The following is an 18,922-nucleotide window of genomic DNA, read 5'->3' as shown; positions in this document are numbered from 1 at the left end:
CCAGGATGCACGCATTTTGGGGCTCTGAAAGCAGTATCCTGATTATAGCGATACAGAGAGAAGGGAGCATGGTCTGTGGCTAAAGTACAGGACTCGGAGGCAGGACATCTACTTTTGGTTTCCAGTTCTGCCACAAACCCACTGAGTGACCTTGGATACGTCACTTAGCCTGTCTGTGCTTCAGTTTCCCCATCTGTAACATGGGGTTAATAATACTTCCCAACCACCCCAGGTGGGATGCATTTGTGAAGCACTTTGAGATCCTCAAATGGAAAGCGCTATAAAAGTGCCCAAATTCTGTGAGTTGCTCTCATGAGATGTTTAGCAGCTTGCGCTACCTCCAAGTTAAGTCTAGAAACAAGGCCTCATCCAATTTTGAAGACAACTAGAACCAAAGGGGGAGAGTTTGGATCCAGGAATCTAAATCTGAACACCCTTCCTCAATCCCCAAATTCATGGTGGCGCTAGGTTTTTTTGCTCCAGTTTCAGCCCAGCAAGAGATTTGCTAACTGATTTGATTCCCCCGGGTTGCAGGCTATAGAGAGAGAGACCGGAATTGTGCCCCTGTGATCAGCCTTGCCATTCTGCATTGATGGGATGTTAATGCCATTTCTGAATATTGCAGCTACTATTGTGGCAGTCAGTACTGTCTGTGCCATGCAGGCTGGGCTCCTGCCGTAGGGATAAACTACATTCACTGTAATCACTTCCTCTACTGTGGGATCAACACTCCATAGGATGATGGGCAGAACTGTGAGAAGGGAGCTATTTTCACTTTGCAGTTCATCCCACATACTTACAGGCCCCAGGATGACCATATCAGCAGCGTAACGGCTCCAAAGCCAGAGCCCTTGGATTAATTTTTGAAGCCTAGTTGCTGAGCTCAGAGACGCTGAGTCACCAGCTCAGCCAGCATCAGGCCTCTTAAACTTGGTCAGGAACACGGTACAGTATAAGTGTTGAGCCATAGGCCAAGCGACGCAGACAATCCAGACCTGTACGAAGCAGTTTGCTAGGACTCTAGGCTCCTGCTGAGGTGAATGTGGCCAAGCCTACAGGAAGTGACACTTTAGTGACTAGTGGCTGCATTGGGCTTCCTCCAGGGCGGGTGCAATGGCAGCTGGGAGGCAGCCACAGTGCGGTTGACAGCTCTCCCTGAACACAAGCAAGGCCCAGCTAGCACCGTATGCCCCCAAAAGGCCAGGGCCAGGCAACCTGGAAGCGTGGCACCTGCCGCCAGCCCTGAGGGCAGCATATGGGGCACCCCGTTACGTGCCCAGGTGGTGTCGTGCCTGCGACACAAAAGGCATCGCCCCACCGCTGCCCAGGCAGACTGGCTCCCGCCTCTGCTGCTCTGGGCCCCCACTGCCACCATCGACCTCAGGCTGGGAGAGCCAGGAACTGGCCCAACAAGCTCATGCCTCACTTTAATCACACTCTTAAATGGATGACATTGCCGTTGAGGCTGCAGGGTCCCTGGCCTGACTAGAATGAAGGCAACACAGGCAGAGCATCAGCGAACCAGACTCTTTTCTCACTCACCCCAGTGTACGTGAGGAGCAGCTCCATTGAAGCCAATGGAGTGAGACTGGTGCAAGCGAGAAGAGCCTCAGACCCTACCTTTCTCCCCTGGCTTCACAGATAAAACATAACACAGTGGCATGCTAATGAATGCATTTTATTGTACAAGTTCCCTAATCGCGAGGATTTTGTCTCAACATCAGCTGACTTCCACAGTCGGGCAGTTTGGTTTCAGCTTGACCTCTTTGGAAACGTTCATACTGTGATGTAATCAATATAGGGTTCACAGCAGCAGCAGCAGCAGCAGCTGAGATTACAGAGAGAATTGGGTCTGATGGATAAATTACCCTGTCTGCTCTCGAAGCTGACACTGAATCTTTTGAGTAACTCAAGGGAAAACTGAGCCAGACCATCAGCTGGTGTAAATCAGTTTACTTCCATCGACACCACTGGCATTATGCCACCTTACACCAGCTGGGAATCTGGTCCAGTTGAGTCCAACATCTGTATCAGTGCAAGGATTCCCTCGCTAACCCTCCCCAAAGCACTGTATCAGACTCCTCATCTTTCAACTTGTCTGTTTCAAACACTGATCTTTAATTAAATAGTCAGAGTCTTACACAAACAAAATGCATGTGTTTAGATAAAATGGTGATGAAAATCATGCTCAATTTGCAAATCCTTTCATTGCAAGGACCCAAGCAATCAGATAAAAGACTCAAACTCTGTTTCGAAAAAAAGGTCAACATTCCTCTGCGAACAGTCTACTGACTTGTGACTGAGCTGCACTGTCATGAGTAGGTCAACCTCAAACCTCAGTTAAAGGACGTTCACCAACTTAAGACTAGCCACATAAACCACTGGTGTCATGCCCCTGATAGACACAGAGTTACACCAGGAGTGAATATGGCCACAAATCTCTACCTTTCCAGTCAGTACAAAAATGTGGGTGAAAATTATTGTCTTGAGTTTTAAAATAATTCCCAAGCTAATGAATGTGTTTGGAAACCTACTGTTACCAAACTCCCACTGTGGAGCAATACGTCAAATTCTGGCTAGACTCAGTCATAGTCTCCTGAATTATCCTTTCATAAGAAGCTAAAGAAATAGTCTTCATACTACATGACACAATTACTTGTGAAATCTTGACCCCCCTAACAAGTGTTCTAGAATCACAGGGCTCAAGCATGGCCCCCACACTGGGCCTGGTTCTGATACCCTGACTCAAGTTGAGTAGCACCTGAAATGGTCCCATTGACTTCACTCATGGGAATAAGGATACCAGCCAGCATGAGTTAGGGTATCCGAAATTAGCACATTGAAGTTAACAGGAAAACTCCCATAGATTTCACCAGGAGTGGCATTTACCCTGGAAATGTTAGAGACTTACTTGGTCACCATTTAATACCCTCTACTAATGAAGAACAAAGTTTTCTAAAACTGTTTGATAGGTATCTGTGGGGAGGCGGAGATAAATCTTCCAAGATCCCCACCCCAAAAATTATGTAGTGACAATGAATAATATTTATAAAAATAAAATAAAATGAATGGAAAGTCCTGTGCAACATGAGCAGCAATCCAGCCTTTGTCCTGTGAGTACACTCTGGCGATTCCTCTGCCCCAGTCCTAAGCGAGTGAGTCCCACCTATGACCTGGCTTTGTTCATATTTTATTTAGCGAGCTTAAAGTAACATTCTTCACATCCGGCAAGAGGGATGTGATGTTCTCTCCATGGATGTTGGCCCACTCAGGGAAGGTGCCCAGCTGGAAGATGCTCTTGGCCCATGTGTTTATAGCCAAGCTAAGGAGCAGAACACCCATAAGATTCATGAGCAGCCCAGTTCTTGCCTGTGAAAGAAATGCAGATACATTATACTAGGGTTTAGCCTGGAAATCCTGGGCATGTGACACAAGGAACCAAGCTGGCCAGCCCTGAGGACTGACTGCACATGAACGAACATTTCAACAAAGAGGGGTTTAATTAACATTTCAGCAGGATTTTCTCAAGTCAGGGACCCCCCCACTCCCAAATGCTGAGTTAGGTCCTCAGCCATCAAAGTGCTTTAGCACATGGTTAACTTTAAGCACTTTAAGTAGTCAACAAAACTGTTCTCATGCTTAACACACGCTCAAACACATTGCTGAATTAGGGCCTGATCCTGTGCCAGTGGTATAAATGAAAGTTTAGTCATTGTTGGTGCAGGATCAGGGCCGGAGAGCCATGGAGTACATGCAGCTTCCATTGCTGTCTTCACTAAGAGCAGTGGGTGTTCAAAACTTTTCAGGATCAGACTTTAGAAAAGCATCTCTAACATCCCAGTGAATGGAGTATGTATGTGTTTGTTTTAAGATTCATTTCTGCAGAAGGAAAGGATTCTCTTACAAGTCAGCTGAGCATCAGGGAACTGAGAATCCAACTTAAAGAGTCTGTGGATTAAAAAGCACTTTCTGTCTTTAAGCTCCTGTTTTATTTTCCTCCTAGAAAAACACCCCTCTCTGTAATACAATCAGTGTCCATGTTCAGGGAATGAATGAAACCACAGACATTTTTAACCAATTAATATGAACAAGCAGTTCTGTAAAGCTACAGCAATATGGAGGCAAAGAGTAAAAGCTGAGTAAAATTAATAATCAAAGGCTAGGTGTGCGATTCTTACCTAATGTAACAGAAAGAAAACCACCAGAGCCCCTTACCAATATGTAAAGCCAACAGGAATTTGAGCTGATAAACAGCTGAATTTCAAAAGGAGTTGTGCTTTCTCCCAAAGCCTTTGCTCAGTTTTCACTCAGGCAAAAGTCCCATTGGCTTGAGCCTGAGTAAAACTGAAAAGGAATATCAGGACTTGGCTCACTGTTTCCAAAGCAACTGACTCTCACTTCCCTCAATGCAAAGGCACAAATTCATACAACCATGGCAACTGGTAAACTTCAGTCTAAACCAGGACAACCGGTGGGTGTACAAAGGGAGAGAGAGAACAGGCTTGAATGGCTGAATGCTATTGTAGCAGCTCCAGAAGAAGGCATGTCATCACACTTTTAACTGTAAGGTGTCTGGGGTAGAGTGGGGGTGAAAGGAAATTAGAGGATGTGAAGGAATGCTGAACTCCATTGGGCTAAGCACGTTGAAGTTATGGGGTAAGCCTGTGCCACTGAAAGGGACTTTCACAAATTACACTTTCATTCCATAGTCACAGAACATCACAGCAAAGTCATGAAACTTGCTTCTTCCTGGGGCCAGCCAAGGGCAGAACACAAGCTTGGGAAACAAGCTGACATCCAGGCCAGCTGACCTGTCAACAAGAATGGAACCAAACTGGGTTTTCTATCATTTCACATTAAGTTAAAGGGGATGTGATTAAGGGTGACAGTCTCTAAACTAAGCCAACCCTAAAAATAACTATCAGCCCCTCCCATAGATAAAATCCCAGCTTCTCAGCTGAGCCATAGACCTGGGTGCATGCACATAACCTTGGCTTCCTCTTATTCCAACTGCCCGCTGTTTGGTGTGTAAGCAGCATATTTAAACATAGTGTGAGATCAGATCCCTGCTCATCAACATGAATCTTTTGATCTCTGAAGTTCCTCTTCTTTAACCACTTTGGCACTAGCCCTTCACCCTCTGGCTCCCTTGCGAAAGGCTAATCCAGGCGGCTAGATTCCCATGGTTTCCAATAGAAAAAATGAACCTTATCTCATTGCATGCAGCAGCCACTGTTGCAGAGCCTTAAAGATTGATCCTTTACAGAACAGAGTGTGGCACATATAACCACAAGGTAAAATTTGCTGACCAAGATGTGGGGGACACAGAGGACCCAACCCTGTATTAATGAGTGCTGCTGTCTGAGCACCAAGGCCAGAGAAGAGACTGAGTTGCTGAAGTACTAAACCCCATAGTGTCTGGATTTCACTCACTCAGGGCAGGATTCCTGGCAATGCTTGGGCTTCCAACTTGGCAAACTGGGTTCCGGTCCCAGTCTCCGATTCTCACTTCTCAGGCTGGCAAAGGCTGTAAAGCTCAGCCTGTAGGAGAGGGAATGCCTCGGGTCACTCTCCAGCAAGCCCCTCCGGCTGATGCACAAAATGCAGATGGGCTTTGGAAGTAGCTGTGTCTAGCCCTCTTCCTGGAGGGGAGTAACTGCAACTCTGGGGTAAGATGTAAGGAGAGGAAAATTGGGAGGAATCTTGAGAGAAGCCTACCCAATTCCTCATCACCTCCTTGCTTTTCACTGAGTGTTCTCCTTGCCCTTCCGCACACCAAGGTGTTTTGTAATATTCAATCCCCTTCCTATGCGTTTCCAGGCACCCTTCTCTTCTGAAGGAAACTGAAAACAGGCCTGCTCTTTTCTCCCCAGTTCTCACTTCCTCATTTACTGGGTGTTTGTGCAAATGCTGAGAAGCACCGAGTTGTGGGCTGAGGCACTAGGTAACCAAACCAACTTAGCAGCTAGTACCAGCGATCTCCTAACCAACCTACTATACTATGGAACCACATAAGACTAGGTTCCTACCGAACAGATCTAGTGATTTCTGCTCATGTTCACCGGCCTTGAGGATAAGAGTGTGAGAACAGTATGAAAATGGTCTGAAAGTCACTTTCGCAACGTAAACGCTACAGCCTGGGGGAGAACATCTGAGCCATCTTCATGTGAATTCTAACCAGCTCTGAATGGTTGCACTTATAAGAAGGAGATCCTTTCCCCTATGTGACCATCTCCACTCCTCAGCCATTGCTTCTAAAAATGTTTTATTCTGCAAGTCACCAAAAAGGGCTTGGTTCACCATTAGGGGGCCACAGACACAGGTGAGGTGTTATATAAGGGGACAAATACTCTGTCTGGAGTACAGAGATGTACTAAGTTGACCGCCATGGACATTCATAGGAGTTTTGTGATCAATCTCTTCTGCCCAGTGAATTGAAAATGTTGCTTTTGTGCTCTTTAATGTAAGGATCTACATTAAAAAACTAATAGTAATGTATAGTGTCGAATGTAAACACTTTATTATAACTTTGCCTTAATAAGAAGTCTTTTTTTAAAAAATGCTGACAAGAATATATCAGACAGGAAAACAAAACAAACTTAATAGTAAAATCAAAAGGAGAAGTAGCTCTTCTTTTCTTAGTGACTCTTTGTTTAGGAAATAGCATGTCTGTTCATTAGCGAGGGTAATTGTTACACAGACTGTAAATGTAATCTCTACAGAGAACTTGACAGCACATTTGAGAATTCATATATGTGTTTCCTGTTGAGTTTTGAGAGACATTAATTTTGCTGCTCACTTAGAGAGCTTCATATTGTAGCATTCTGGCTTTCCTAAACTAGTCTGTCTTTCCTTTCTCTGTTTCCCTTTATCATCTTCCTGAATGGGAATTGCCTGGGTGATTGCTCCAAGCATATTATGTCAAATAATTCCTTCCAGAGCAGAAAAGACTGAAATATTCTAGTGCAGTTGATTCAGACAGCATCTACATCAGATACCACTGGCAGTATATCCACTTAACCAATCCAAAGGAAAGTAGTAACATGCACTTCACATAGAGATGGTGACTTGACCAAGGTCTACTGGGAAATTTAGTTGGGATGCTCAGTAACTTCATGGCTTGATATTTTATTCATGATCTAAAAGATAAATCAGTGCAAAGAACCCTAGGTCACAAACAACTGCAGAACTAGTTATGACCAAGAGATGCCAAAGGTTATTTTTCACTGGAACCTGTGAATGCCATGTAAACTTAGTTAGCAAAGGGGAAGCACAGTAATAGAATGTGAAGAAGAAAAGGTCAAAGACACTTCCGCAAGAGTCATTTAAAGGACTCGTGTTCACTCTCCCAAAGTGGAGAGCAGAGATCCTTGTGACAGGTCTGAGCTCAAACTCAGCAAAATGGACAGCAGGGAGATAAGCATCCCCTTGTTACAATATATTAGTTTAATATCTAAAGGGGGAGACAGAAAATGGATTATTTTTCTAGTTCCTGGATCCACTTTTCAATTAGTTAAAGGTCAGACTCAGCTCTCAGAAGAAATTTGGGAGTAACTCCACTGAAGGCAGTTGAATTACTATGGATTTACATGGGTTTAATCAGGGGCAGAATCTGGCCCATTTTTACCTAAATAACACTTTCTAAGGCAGCTAGATATGACCAATCATGAATGAAGTACTTTGCATTCAAACACTGCTCATAACAGAAACTGACCTTTGTGATTTTATTTTACAAAACGCTGATTTGGTAGCATATCTCAAAATGATTGTCTTAAAAACTCTTCATCTAGATGATTGTGTCTTCAGTGATTTTTGTACATAAAACAACTTACCATATCCTTGACCATCAAGTGTCCAGAAGAAAACGCAATTGAGTTAGGGGGCGTGGAGACTGGCAGCATGAAAGCATATGAGCATCCTATAGTTCCTGGTATCATTAAATACAGGGGATTTACTTTCAGACGAATTGCCTTGAAAGAACAAAATTTAAAAAAAAAACACTATACATTAGGGGTTCTGAGCTACAATGGAAATACATCCAAGAATGCAAATAATTACAGCACTGTGCCTAGCAGAACTCAGTGATCTATGATTTATAATAGCATATCCTGCTGTTCTATTGCTAATAACATTTTTAAAAATTATTATTATGCATGTTGTGCAGCATGTACTTATGCTCCTTAGCATCTTGTTTCCAAACACTCCAATATATTAAGCAGGCCATATAAGCTCCCTTTGAAATGCGCAGGTGTTGTTATCCCCATTTCATAGATAGGGAAACTGAGGCACAGAGAGGGGAAGTGACTTGCCCAGGGTCATACAGCAGGTCAGTGGCAGAGCTAGAAATGGACACCAAGAATTCTGGCTCCTGGTTGCCTGTTCTAACCACTTAAATACACCATACCCAGTCCTGCCATCACACCATCAGCAAAACTACTGGTTGACTAAATCCTGAGGTCTCTTTACATGGCCTCAGGGGGAATGTAGACCCCTGTGAGGCTGAGCCAGTGAGGGTTAAGCAACCAGCAGGCAGAGTGACCCAAAACCAACCCTTAAGGACATATTAGAAGAGTATTGAAATTGTATACAGGTCCATTCCTTACAGATTGTTAGCACAGGCATGTTAAATAGACTACAGTCCTTGAAATGGAGGCCTGTATTGTTAGAGAATCAAGAATAGATCCCAGTTGTATTTTTCTGTGTTTACCTTGTTAGAAGTTTAACAACGTGATCTAATTAGCTTGTAGATGCCAAAATTCTGTTCCTCTCTTTAATGATTCATTATGGTATTCTATTGATTCAGAGGTCAAAAGGGGATATTCCCATTTACATGGGACTTGCGGTGCAATAATATTATTGTTTCATTTATCTTTGAAATTTGTAGTAAACTACCTGTAAGCTCTTTGATGGTTAATTTCCCTATACTAATGAATGCAACTAGCTACCAGGGTATGCCTAGGAATGAGGGATTAGCTTCGAAGCAACAATATACATTACCTATTCTTCAACCAAGCAAGCCCTGCTGTGAACACAGCTTGCTTCAAGCTATAAAGGAAGTTTCACGTCTGATGCTTGCTATCTCAGATCTGCTTAAACTTTGACAGGGAAAGTCTAAGCTTGAGAAACTGAGGTCTCCAGGTCTACTCTGGATTAACCTTGTACTTTTCATGGAAGAACTTGAACAAACTCTGCACAAGAACTGCCTATTGGACTATAGCCTTTTTAATTGATTCCAGAAGGCTTTTTACAAAGCAAGCTCACCATCTCTGCTATTAAAAGTGACCTAAGAACTTTATTCATATCTGTACATCAAATGATCTTTTAACCACGGCAACTCTCTGTCTTTTCTTTTTATTGATAAATCTTAATTAATAAGGATTGGCCATAAGTATGTATTTGGGTGAGATCTGAAATATTCATTGACCTGGTGGTTAATGTGTCTGATTTCTTGGTAGAACTTTATATACGGTGAATAAGATTTTTAGTAACCCTCACTATATTAGAGTAGGCTGTCTGCGTGGGAGCCAAAGGCTGGAGTGCTTAAAGGGAAATGTATTTTGGCTTCTTGGTAATCAGTAAGGTATTACAGGAGCTGTTTGGTTACTGGCTTGGTGAAATCTAATTATAGAATAAACCACCAGTTTGGGGGATCGTCTGACCTATTCTTTGCGATTTGCCTTGAATGAGCAATCTCAGTATAGCCCCTCCAGTGACCATGGTCACAACCCCATACAGCTGGATGGGCCAGCTGAGATCCTGGAGACTATTGGGCCTCGTATGCAGAAGAGTGAGGTGACCCATGGCTGCCCAGATGATTAGTGCGTCTTCTGCAGCTGATGGAGGCCAGGCTGCTCCAATAGAGAGAAATGTTTTCACAGGGTACCTAAACTGTGAAGGACATGGGGCTGACTGTAATAATTTGTAAATACTGTATGTGATGTGGTTATTGGGATAGTTACAGCATGGCTGTATTGGGTTATTGGTTAATAGCAGGGTTGTTAGGAAACTAATAGGAAGACAACACTATGGCTCTAGATACATAACACAGAGGGATCATTAAGAGACGATGCCTGGGGCTATTTAACTGTGAAGATGCTACATCCACGCTCCAGACAAATTCAGCCCAAATAAATGTGTTAGTCTCTCAGGAGCCACAAGTACTCCTCGTTTTTTTTTTTTTTGCTCCAATCAAAGTTACCAGACTTGTTTTGCCAAGGCTGGGCACCTAAACACTAAAAGGACACTAAGCAGTTAAAAAGTCACTCTCTGGAGAGAGGGGATAGGCAACTGGAGGGAGCTGTTGGTGGGGAACAGAGTGACACAGAGAGAGACTCCAGCTAGGGGGTCAGATGAAGCAAAACCTGCCTGGCCCACACCCACAGGCTGGTAGGGCTTAGGGTAAGATAGACATGCAGAAGATCTTTTGTCATGTTCAAATCCTTGTTCTCTTATGTTATGCTTTGTTCCTACTATTCAGACAAGGCTGTCTGTCACTGTGGCCACCACAGGGCACAAGCCCCCACAAGGAAGAACTGCAGGGGCTGAACTGCTCAGGCCTGCTGAGCCATCACACGGGTACACAGGGTTCTGTAGTGCAGGGCCTGGTCTGATAATGGGAGAATTCTGGGATTCCATCCCAGAGAAGGTAAAGACACGAGGCGTAACACCTAAGGGGGTGCACTGAGAGAGACCACAGAGGGGTCAGAGCTGGCCCCGTCATGGTAATGTATCTTACCAGTTCTGCCAGGATAGGCAGGAAGATTATAATTGTGGCCGTGTTGCTGGCAAACTCTGTGAATAAGGCGATCACTATTGTGATAAGCACGACAGCCACTGCCGGTGGCACGCTCTCCAGGGGATGCAGGTGGCCTCCGATCCAGACAGACAAGCCTGACTCCTGCAGCAGGAGAGAAAATGCAGCAGGTTTTATATTTGAGTTCCTGCATTTCCACGCAAGACTCAGATCATTTCACAGAATTGCAAACTACATATAAATAGGGATCACTTCGCCCACCCACTTCTGAAACGCAGCCACCTTGGGGCAGGGGTGCATGTTATAGCCCTTAGATGTCAGATCCAGTCACTCAATGTCTTAACTGCCATACACTGCAGGTGCAAAATCGCAGGAGCAAAATCGCAGGAGCAAACCAAACTGATACCCTTTTAAAAACCAGGGGCATAGGGCTGAATGACAGTAAGGTAACATCAATGATGGGCAGCACTCCAAATACTACCTCACATCCTTTTGCCATGGCAAATCCGCCACCGAGCAGCAAGATAATGTTCCAGGGTACAGTCTCTTGGGCCCTTCTCCAAGACAGCAAAGGCACATTCTCAGTGTTTGATGCTAGACAAAGAGATCCCCACCAAACACACACACACAGATTAACAAATAACTTGTTATCTGATAAAATATCTACATTACTCACTTGTGTCAAAGTTAGCTGATAATCACTTAATAACAAACACATGGATATTTCAATTTCAATTAAACAGGCAGCAAAAAGTTCTAGCAGTCACGGTTTTCTTGGGCTTTTTCTCAGCTTGTTTTTTTATTAACATAAAGGACAATTTCCTTGGTGTAATAGACTTAGATATTCTTCTCTCTGACATCTGGCAGATTCTGGCAGGAGGAAGTTTTCTGACATTTGTAATTTTTGTGGGCAAGTTCATCACCGTATTAATTTTCTACTTGCAGCTCAAAGTGGTAGGAGCTTTCTAGCAAGGAAATTGCTGTGTCTCCCCCCAGAAGGTCACTTCTGAATGAGAACTCAATTGTTGTGTCATATGGAAAGGTAAACTAGTAGGGCTTTCATGTTCTGTGAACTAAGGACACCCACATTACATCCAGTGGGGGTCATAGGAGCAACCTCCGGGAGCCTGAAAGCAACCCCTAATCTGCATGAAATGACGTCATGGCAGTGGCTTTCGTTTGGTGACATTAGGCCAGAGCAAGTGCTGCTTTGCTGTGAGCTGAGCCCATGGGCTGCACAGGCTGCATCTCCAATTAAAGATGAAGGTGGCCAGAGCCATATGGGTAAAATTTTCATAAGTGACTCAGGCACTTAGGTGCTGAAGTCTCATTGAAAGTCAATGGGACATAGGTGCTTTTCAAAATGTTACCCCAGACCTGCTGACCGAGTACCCTGCCTTACTATTATGTGCTGAGCTCCTGCAGTGTGCTCACCCTATAGAGAACACAGAAGAAGGGGACAGAGTCCCTACCCCGAGGGCTTACAACCTACCTTTTAAGTCAAACCACCATTTACAGGATGGTCTTTGTGAAGGGAAGAAGAACAGTATGGTCACTATGGCGACTCCAGTAACCGCATCTGAGACAAACCTGACCAGAGGAGCAGAAACACTTGTAAGCAGAAAAAGTCTTGAGATTTGTAAAGTTTATAAAACTTGGGATTTACCAAAGAGGATTAGGATTTTACATCAACAACACTCATTGGTCATGATTCTTTTTTTTTTTTTTTAATTCCCCTCTGAGCTACATTTCTAAGATTGGCTGTGACTCCTTTAGAAAACTGATCAGAGACACTGAAAACACAAAAACCTAGTTTTAAAAAGAATAGGGAGGGGTTGGCAGTGCTGGCTGCTCGAATGACTGAATCACTTTCAGTCTGTTAGAGAGTGTGAGAAGAATACTGATTATGGAGGTCTGGGGAGATTGCCTAAGCTGGTTGCAGGGAAGTAGGAAAATCAGACCACTGGCCTGTTTTGGTTATGATCTCTGTAAAATGCTCAGCTTCTGAAGTGAAGAGCATGATATAAAAACTCTAGGCCCCAATTCAGCAAAGCATTTAAACTTTAACTTTAAGTAACTGTTAACTATTGAGAACAAAATTAATCTGTGAAGCATGTACTTGATTCCCATTAAAGCCAAGCATGTAGTGAACTCCTTTTCTGAATATGAATAGTCTGTTGAACTGTGTCCCTAGAGAAATAGAGCGGGTCTCTTTTCTGTGCAGAAACAACTTGCTCTCACTCTGTGAGTATTATTATTATTGCCTTCATTGTTCTTAATCTTTGTCTTCACATAAGAAAGGTCTGGATGTCACAACAGAGAAAAGGTTGCAAACCAAAGAGAAAAAGCACTAAGGGGTGAACTCCTGCAGCTTTGATTCAGTCCAAACCCACACTGAAATCAATGGCCTGCTCAAAGGGTTCAGGACTTGGCCCTAAATGTATCAATAGACAACATTCCCAGAGCTCAGGCCGTAGGGCTGTCAGGAAATAGGTGTGAGCATTTTCAATACTAACATCCCACAAGGCTTCCACTACCTCCTCTTAGAAACATAAACAATTAAAATGGTTCTAGAGAGATACATAAGGCTCAGTTCCATTTATTCCATGAAACCTGGACAACAGTATAAACAAGGACAATAGAAAACACAGGGATCTCAAAAGCCTGGAAATACTATTGAAAAATGTTACAACAGATTGAAAATAGAATCTTACCCAGGAGTGAAGAAACTTGCCCAACCTGGGATGAATTTTGGGTCCCTGGAGAACAGCAGGATTGCAAACAAGCAGAAGAGGAAGAGAACTGCCTGTTCTGCAAACCTAAGGTTTAAGGAGATGCAATTAAAAACCAGTCATGCTAATGAAGTGAACACAAGTTACCTTTCCCAGGTCACCTTTAACTGCTAGTGATGATTTCACTGCATTTCAAGCCTTAGTTTAGAAAGGTGAATAACACTAAACTTCACACATGACACATGGGGACTTTCCATCTCTGAGAGCAGAATGTAGACTGCATTCCCTACTGACGGTGTGAATAACTGAGAGCTGATAAGGGAGGAGATTCATAGATACTAAGGTCAGAAGGGACCATTATGATCATCTAGTCTGACCTCCTGCACAACGCAGGCCACAGAATTTCACCCACCCACTCCTGCGAAAAACCTTTCCCCTATGTCTGAGCTATTGAAGTCCTCAAATCGTGGTTTAAAGACTTCAAGGAGCAGAGAATCCTCCAGCAAGTGACCCGTGCCCCATGCTACAGAGGAAGGTGAAAAACCTCCAGGGCCTCTTCCAATCTGCCCTGGAAGAAAATTCCTTCCTGACCCCAAATATGGCGATCAGCTAAACCTTGAGCATATGGGTAAGATTCACCAGCCAGATACTACAGAAAATTCTTTCCGGGGTAACTCAGATCCCACTCCATCTAACATCCCATCACAGGCCATTAGGCCTATTTACCATGAATATTTACAGATCAATTCATTACCAAAATCATGTGATCCCATCATACCATCTCCTCCATAAACTTATCGAGTTTAATCTTAAAGCTAGATAGATCTTTTTCCCCCCACTGCTTCCCTTAGAAGGCTATTCCAAAACTTCACTCCTCTGATGGTTAGAAACCTTCGTCTAATTTCAAGTCTAAACTTCTCGGTGGCCAGTTTATATCCATTTGTTCTTGTGTCCACATTGGTACTGAGCTTAAATAATTCCTCTCCCTCTCCGGTATTTATCTCTCTGATATATTTATAGAGAGCAATCATATCTCCCCTCAACCTTCTTTTAGTTAGGCTAAACAAGCCAAGCTCCTTGAGTCTCCTTTCATAAGACAAGTTTTCCATTCCTCGGATCATCCTAGTAGCCCTTCTCTGTACCTGTTCCAGTTTGAATTCATCCTTCTTAAACATGGGAGACCAGAACTGCACACAGTATTCCAGGTGAGGTCTTACAATTGCAGTAACATCTGCTAGTGTTAATATTTCTAGTAAGGACCAGGGGGTAAAATCCTGACCTGAATGAAGTCAGTGACATAACTCCCATTGACGTCAGTGGAGCTAGGATTTGACCAAGACACATCCAAAATATTGCCTTAAAACCTCTCAAAGACACAAGGAAGGAGGGATACTTAAACCACTGAAAAGAAATCACTTGGGTTGAATTTAAGCTAATCAAATTTGTAGCACATGGCTTAATGGGCTTTCTCTGCTCCTAAAACTCAAAGTGGGACTTTGATTCTTACAATGACATTTTGCAGGCTGGTCCATAATGTACTGAAGGGAAAAAAATAAACCAATTTCTTTCATTTAGAGCACACAAGAATAATAATTAGAATGTTTGTTTGTACTGCGCTACCTACATCAGTGAACCCTCGCAATATCTCTGTGAGTAAAGCTGGGCGATTTATTTATTTTTGGCAAACAGTAAATTCATTTTTAAAAATGCATTTTGGGGGACACTGAAACTATTAGTTAATTCAGGTCAAATTCAGCCCATACTTTTGGCAGAAAAAATGGATTTTCCCCCCATCCCACCCCTCCAAGAGTCAAAATGGTTCTTTTTGACTATTTTGAAACAAATCATTGAGGGCTTGTCTAGACCAAGAGTTACTGTGCAGCAAGCTGGTGTGGAAATCTACAGTGCGCTGGCCTGCCACACTGGAACTATCCACACGCACTCTGCTGCCACTCACTAAAAGTGCCGTAGTTTGCTTGCATCTACACCTGCGTCAAGGTGGTGTAGGTAAAAGAGCGCTAGCGAACCTTTAGTGAGCTGCAGCAGGGTCAACACAGAAAGTGCATTTATACCCCAGCTGGCTGCTTGCCAGCTGTTTGCCTAGACAAGCCCTTAGACTTTTTGTTTCAAAATATAGCTATATTTATCTTCTTTTATAAGGGTGAGAACCACCAAAAATTCAACAACAAAACCAAAAATAATCCATTTCAGGTCAAAAAGCAACTCGAACGCATCTTGTTTTCTCTTCACATGACTGATTAATAGATCTCAGAGAATAATTCACAATCAATAATATATTCCACAAAAATTCATCTGATTTTCTGTTCACAAATTGCCCACAAACAGATCATAAAATAATTGAATTATATTCTTTATATTCATCATGAATCTCTTCAGCAAATAATACGTGCTCTGCAGACCATTCATAAACAGCTTTCTGTGAATATTAAAAATTCACACTGTATTGGCTAGTTACATAAGTCACATGATATTGTTTCTGTTTCCTGATTAAAAGACTTACAATGTGTAATTAACACAGCATGAATTGTCATCTACAATTGAAAATTGGCATTTGTGGAATATTGGAGCTACATGTTTGTTATCTGCAATTATCTGCATTAGCAAAGACAGAGCAACTGAATGTTTGAGGAAAACAAACTCAAAATGGTCACAAATACTAACAAATGGAAATTCACTGACAAATTCTGACAAATATCCTCAGTTTCCCTCCCCAGAAATGTTGTTTCCAGCCTGGTTGATTTCTGTGTCATTTTTGTTCTCTTTTCGCGACTCACTTCATTGGCCCCAGTTTCTGATAATCTTCCTTTATGACTGCTCGGGCTCGGTCTTCTGCATCCACTCTTATTTCTGACTTTTTCTTTCTGCAATGCCTACCAACACAGAAATAACAAACACCACTCATTTTTGCAGGTTCATAATGGAACTCAAACATTGATGTTCATGTTTACTATTCCTGCACACACCCATACAGGGCATGCACAGGGTGGCTACAGGGAAGGTTTAGGAGAATAAAGGGTACAGCATGGACCAGTGATTTCAGAAAACCAGTATCATATGGATCCATTTCATAGTATAGTAAATACTTCCAATCTCTTAAATAGACTTCCCATCTCTCAGACAAGTTATGCATAATGCCACAAATAATGTTCATGGCACCCTTACTCATACTGAGTCGTACCTCACCTGGCCTATAGTCTTGTAAACATCAGTGGGACTACTCATGTAGTAATATGGCACTCAGTGTGAGTAAAGGGGGCAAAATCTAGCCATTAATGTGTTGGACAGTGGATATTATAGCTTGATAGTCCCACCCGCTCATGACAAGACACAAATGTGCTTGCAGAATCTATGAGCACATTCATTTATGTGCACAAACAGACATTAATGCATCCAATTGTCCATGTGGCAAGCACAGATGGGCTGAGGCACATGCAAAGAGACAAGCACTTGCAAGTTCTGAGCAGGCGCTTTTTGATGCCTGCCAGAAACGTGGCTCTAGTTACCAACAGAAAAGCTCTGGTGCTGCCTAGAAACCCTTGGGCTGAATTCTCCCTGGGTTATGAGTATGTAAATTTCATTAGTACTCAGGGTGGGGAGCAAGATGTGTCCCTTGAGGTAGACTAGACAGGTCCTGCTCAGGGCAGGTTTCATTGATGCAGTGGTAAAAACAGAGGAAGCCACAGGAGCCTTATCTACACTACGGCTCTCACTGGTGGTAATATTCTCTACTGTAAACAAGACCAATATTTATCCTACTTTGTGTTGCCTTTCTCCCCAGGATTATGCAAAGGAGACTTTGGCCCCTGCATTAAAGAAGCTTATTTGTGGTAATCACAGCCTGTGTTCACAGAGACTGTTCAGAATGTAAATGAGAGTGAAGTTGTCAGATTTGCAGATTTCATCACTTTTAGCAGATGACTGCATCAGCCACTTGATCGAAAAGAAAGCAAGGTGGGAAATAAGGATCTCCCCTCCCCTCCCCCACCTTCTCAAGTCACCAACAACTTTCTGGGCAATCTCTAATTTATGCAAAGCACTCGCTGATGATGAACAAATATGTGAGGAATTTTTAACAACAGGGACTGGCATTTTAATATGCTTCTCTTCATTAGCCAGGCTAAGCCTTTTAAGCAGGGAACCCTGGACTAGTACACAGCCTACTCTTAGACAGTACGTGTGCATATGAATGATATATTCATCACCAGCTGCTTCGTGTCCCATCAGCGTCATGTGATTAAAATACATTTCTAATACTTCCTGGGACCTTGATTACATTTGAAAAGCCAGACTTACACCATTAGATATCCGATTCTGTGATACTAAGACTGATTAATTCATTTGTTGTTTTAAATGGATGTCCAATGGTTAGATCCTTTATAAAGATGCATGTTTGACCATCCAAAAATTCCTGATTCTCAAATAGATATTGGGGATGTCCATAAATTGCATAACACATTTATTGGTGATGTTAAAGACCCACCCACCCTTTGTAACACTAACACTGAAACAAACACAAGATTAAGAACCCACTTACCCCCTAATGCATTACGTAATTTATGGACAGCCCCTTACACAGTACTCTGATTCTTTTAGTAGCTGCAGTTTTACCCAAGGACATCAAGACAACCCCTTGTTATCTAAAATGCTTTTGAATAAATGCTTTTGCTGCACCTCCCTGAGTGATGGTACTAGGTCAACAGAAACATTCTTCTGGCGACCTATAAAAAACAGGGCTTTGGAGCTGTGCTCCGGCTCCGCTCCAGCTCCAAACAAAAACCTGCAGCTCCATTGCTCCGGAGCTGCTCCGCGCTCCAGCTCCGGGCTCCGCTCCAAAGCCGTGATAAAAACTGTGTCTACACTGGAGATTTAGGTTCGCATAGCTGCAGCATTCAGGAGTTAGATTTTTCAAATCCTTGCATGCCATACCTATGTTGGCCTAAGTTTTAAGTGTAGACCAGGTCAAAATCTGGATTCTTTAATAGGCTGCACAATTTCTGTTTGTGTTTCTTTAGCTTGATTTTTCTAGGCCCTGACCCTGCCAACACTTAAGACTTGTCTACACTAGAAAGTTTAATTGTACTGGTATAGTTAGAGCAGCAAAATAATCCTAGTGTTGACACAAACAAGTGTCTATACTGGTATAATTTATTCCAGTTCCAGGTGGTGTGTAAGGCATTGTTATACTGGTATAACTACCTCCGCACTAGGGTTTAGATCAGTATAATTATATTGGTTAAAAAAAACACCACACCCCTAACCAACATAGTTACACTAGTATAACTTTTTTAGTACAGAGAATCCTTAAATACATGACTTCAGTGGGATTACTTAAAGCCCCAGTTCAGCAAGGCAATTATTAACTCTTATTGAAATCAATGGGATTTGAACACAGACTCAAAATTAAGCACATGCTTAA

At 42.8% G+C, this 18,922-nt stretch overlaps 1 protein-coding gene across 4 annotated transcripts in view; it reads right to left on the bottom strand.

Moving 5' to 3' along the window:
- Positions 1–1,660: 1,660 nt before the first annotated feature.
- SLC13A3 (solute carrier family 13 member 3) overlaps positions 1,661–18,922 on the bottom strand; it is a 42,465-nt gene continuing 25,203 nt past the window's right edge. For all 4 annotated transcript variants that reach the window (XM_073309550.1, XM_073309551.1, XM_073309553.1 and 1 more), the window contains 7 exons: positions 16,281–16,376; positions 13,468–13,572; positions 12,246–12,343; positions 11,235–11,347; positions 10,736–10,897; positions 7,833–7,970; positions 1,661–3,369 (listed from right to left, as the gene is read on the bottom strand). In XM_073309550.1, the coding sequence (XP_073165651.1) occupies positions 3,184–3,369; positions 7,833–7,970; positions 10,736–10,897; positions 11,235–11,347; positions 12,246–12,343; positions 13,468–13,572; positions 16,281–16,376 (898 nt within the window). In that variant the 3' untranslated portion in view covers positions 1,661–3,183. The remainder of the gene's footprint in view (positions 3,370–7,832; positions 7,971–10,735; positions 10,898–11,234; positions 11,348–12,245; positions 12,344–13,467; positions 13,573–16,280; positions 16,377–18,922) is intronic.

This window comes from Lepidochelys kempii, chromosome 13 (genome assembly GCF_965140265.1).
Source record: "Lepidochelys kempii isolate rLepKem1 chromosome 13, rLepKem1.hap2, whole genome shotgun sequence".
Taxonomy (NCBI): Eukaryota; Metazoa; Chordata; order Testudines; family Cheloniidae; genus Lepidochelys; species Lepidochelys kempii.
The sequence above is the reverse complement of the archived record's forward strand: the minus strand, read 5'-3'. Positions and strand labels throughout refer to the sequence as shown.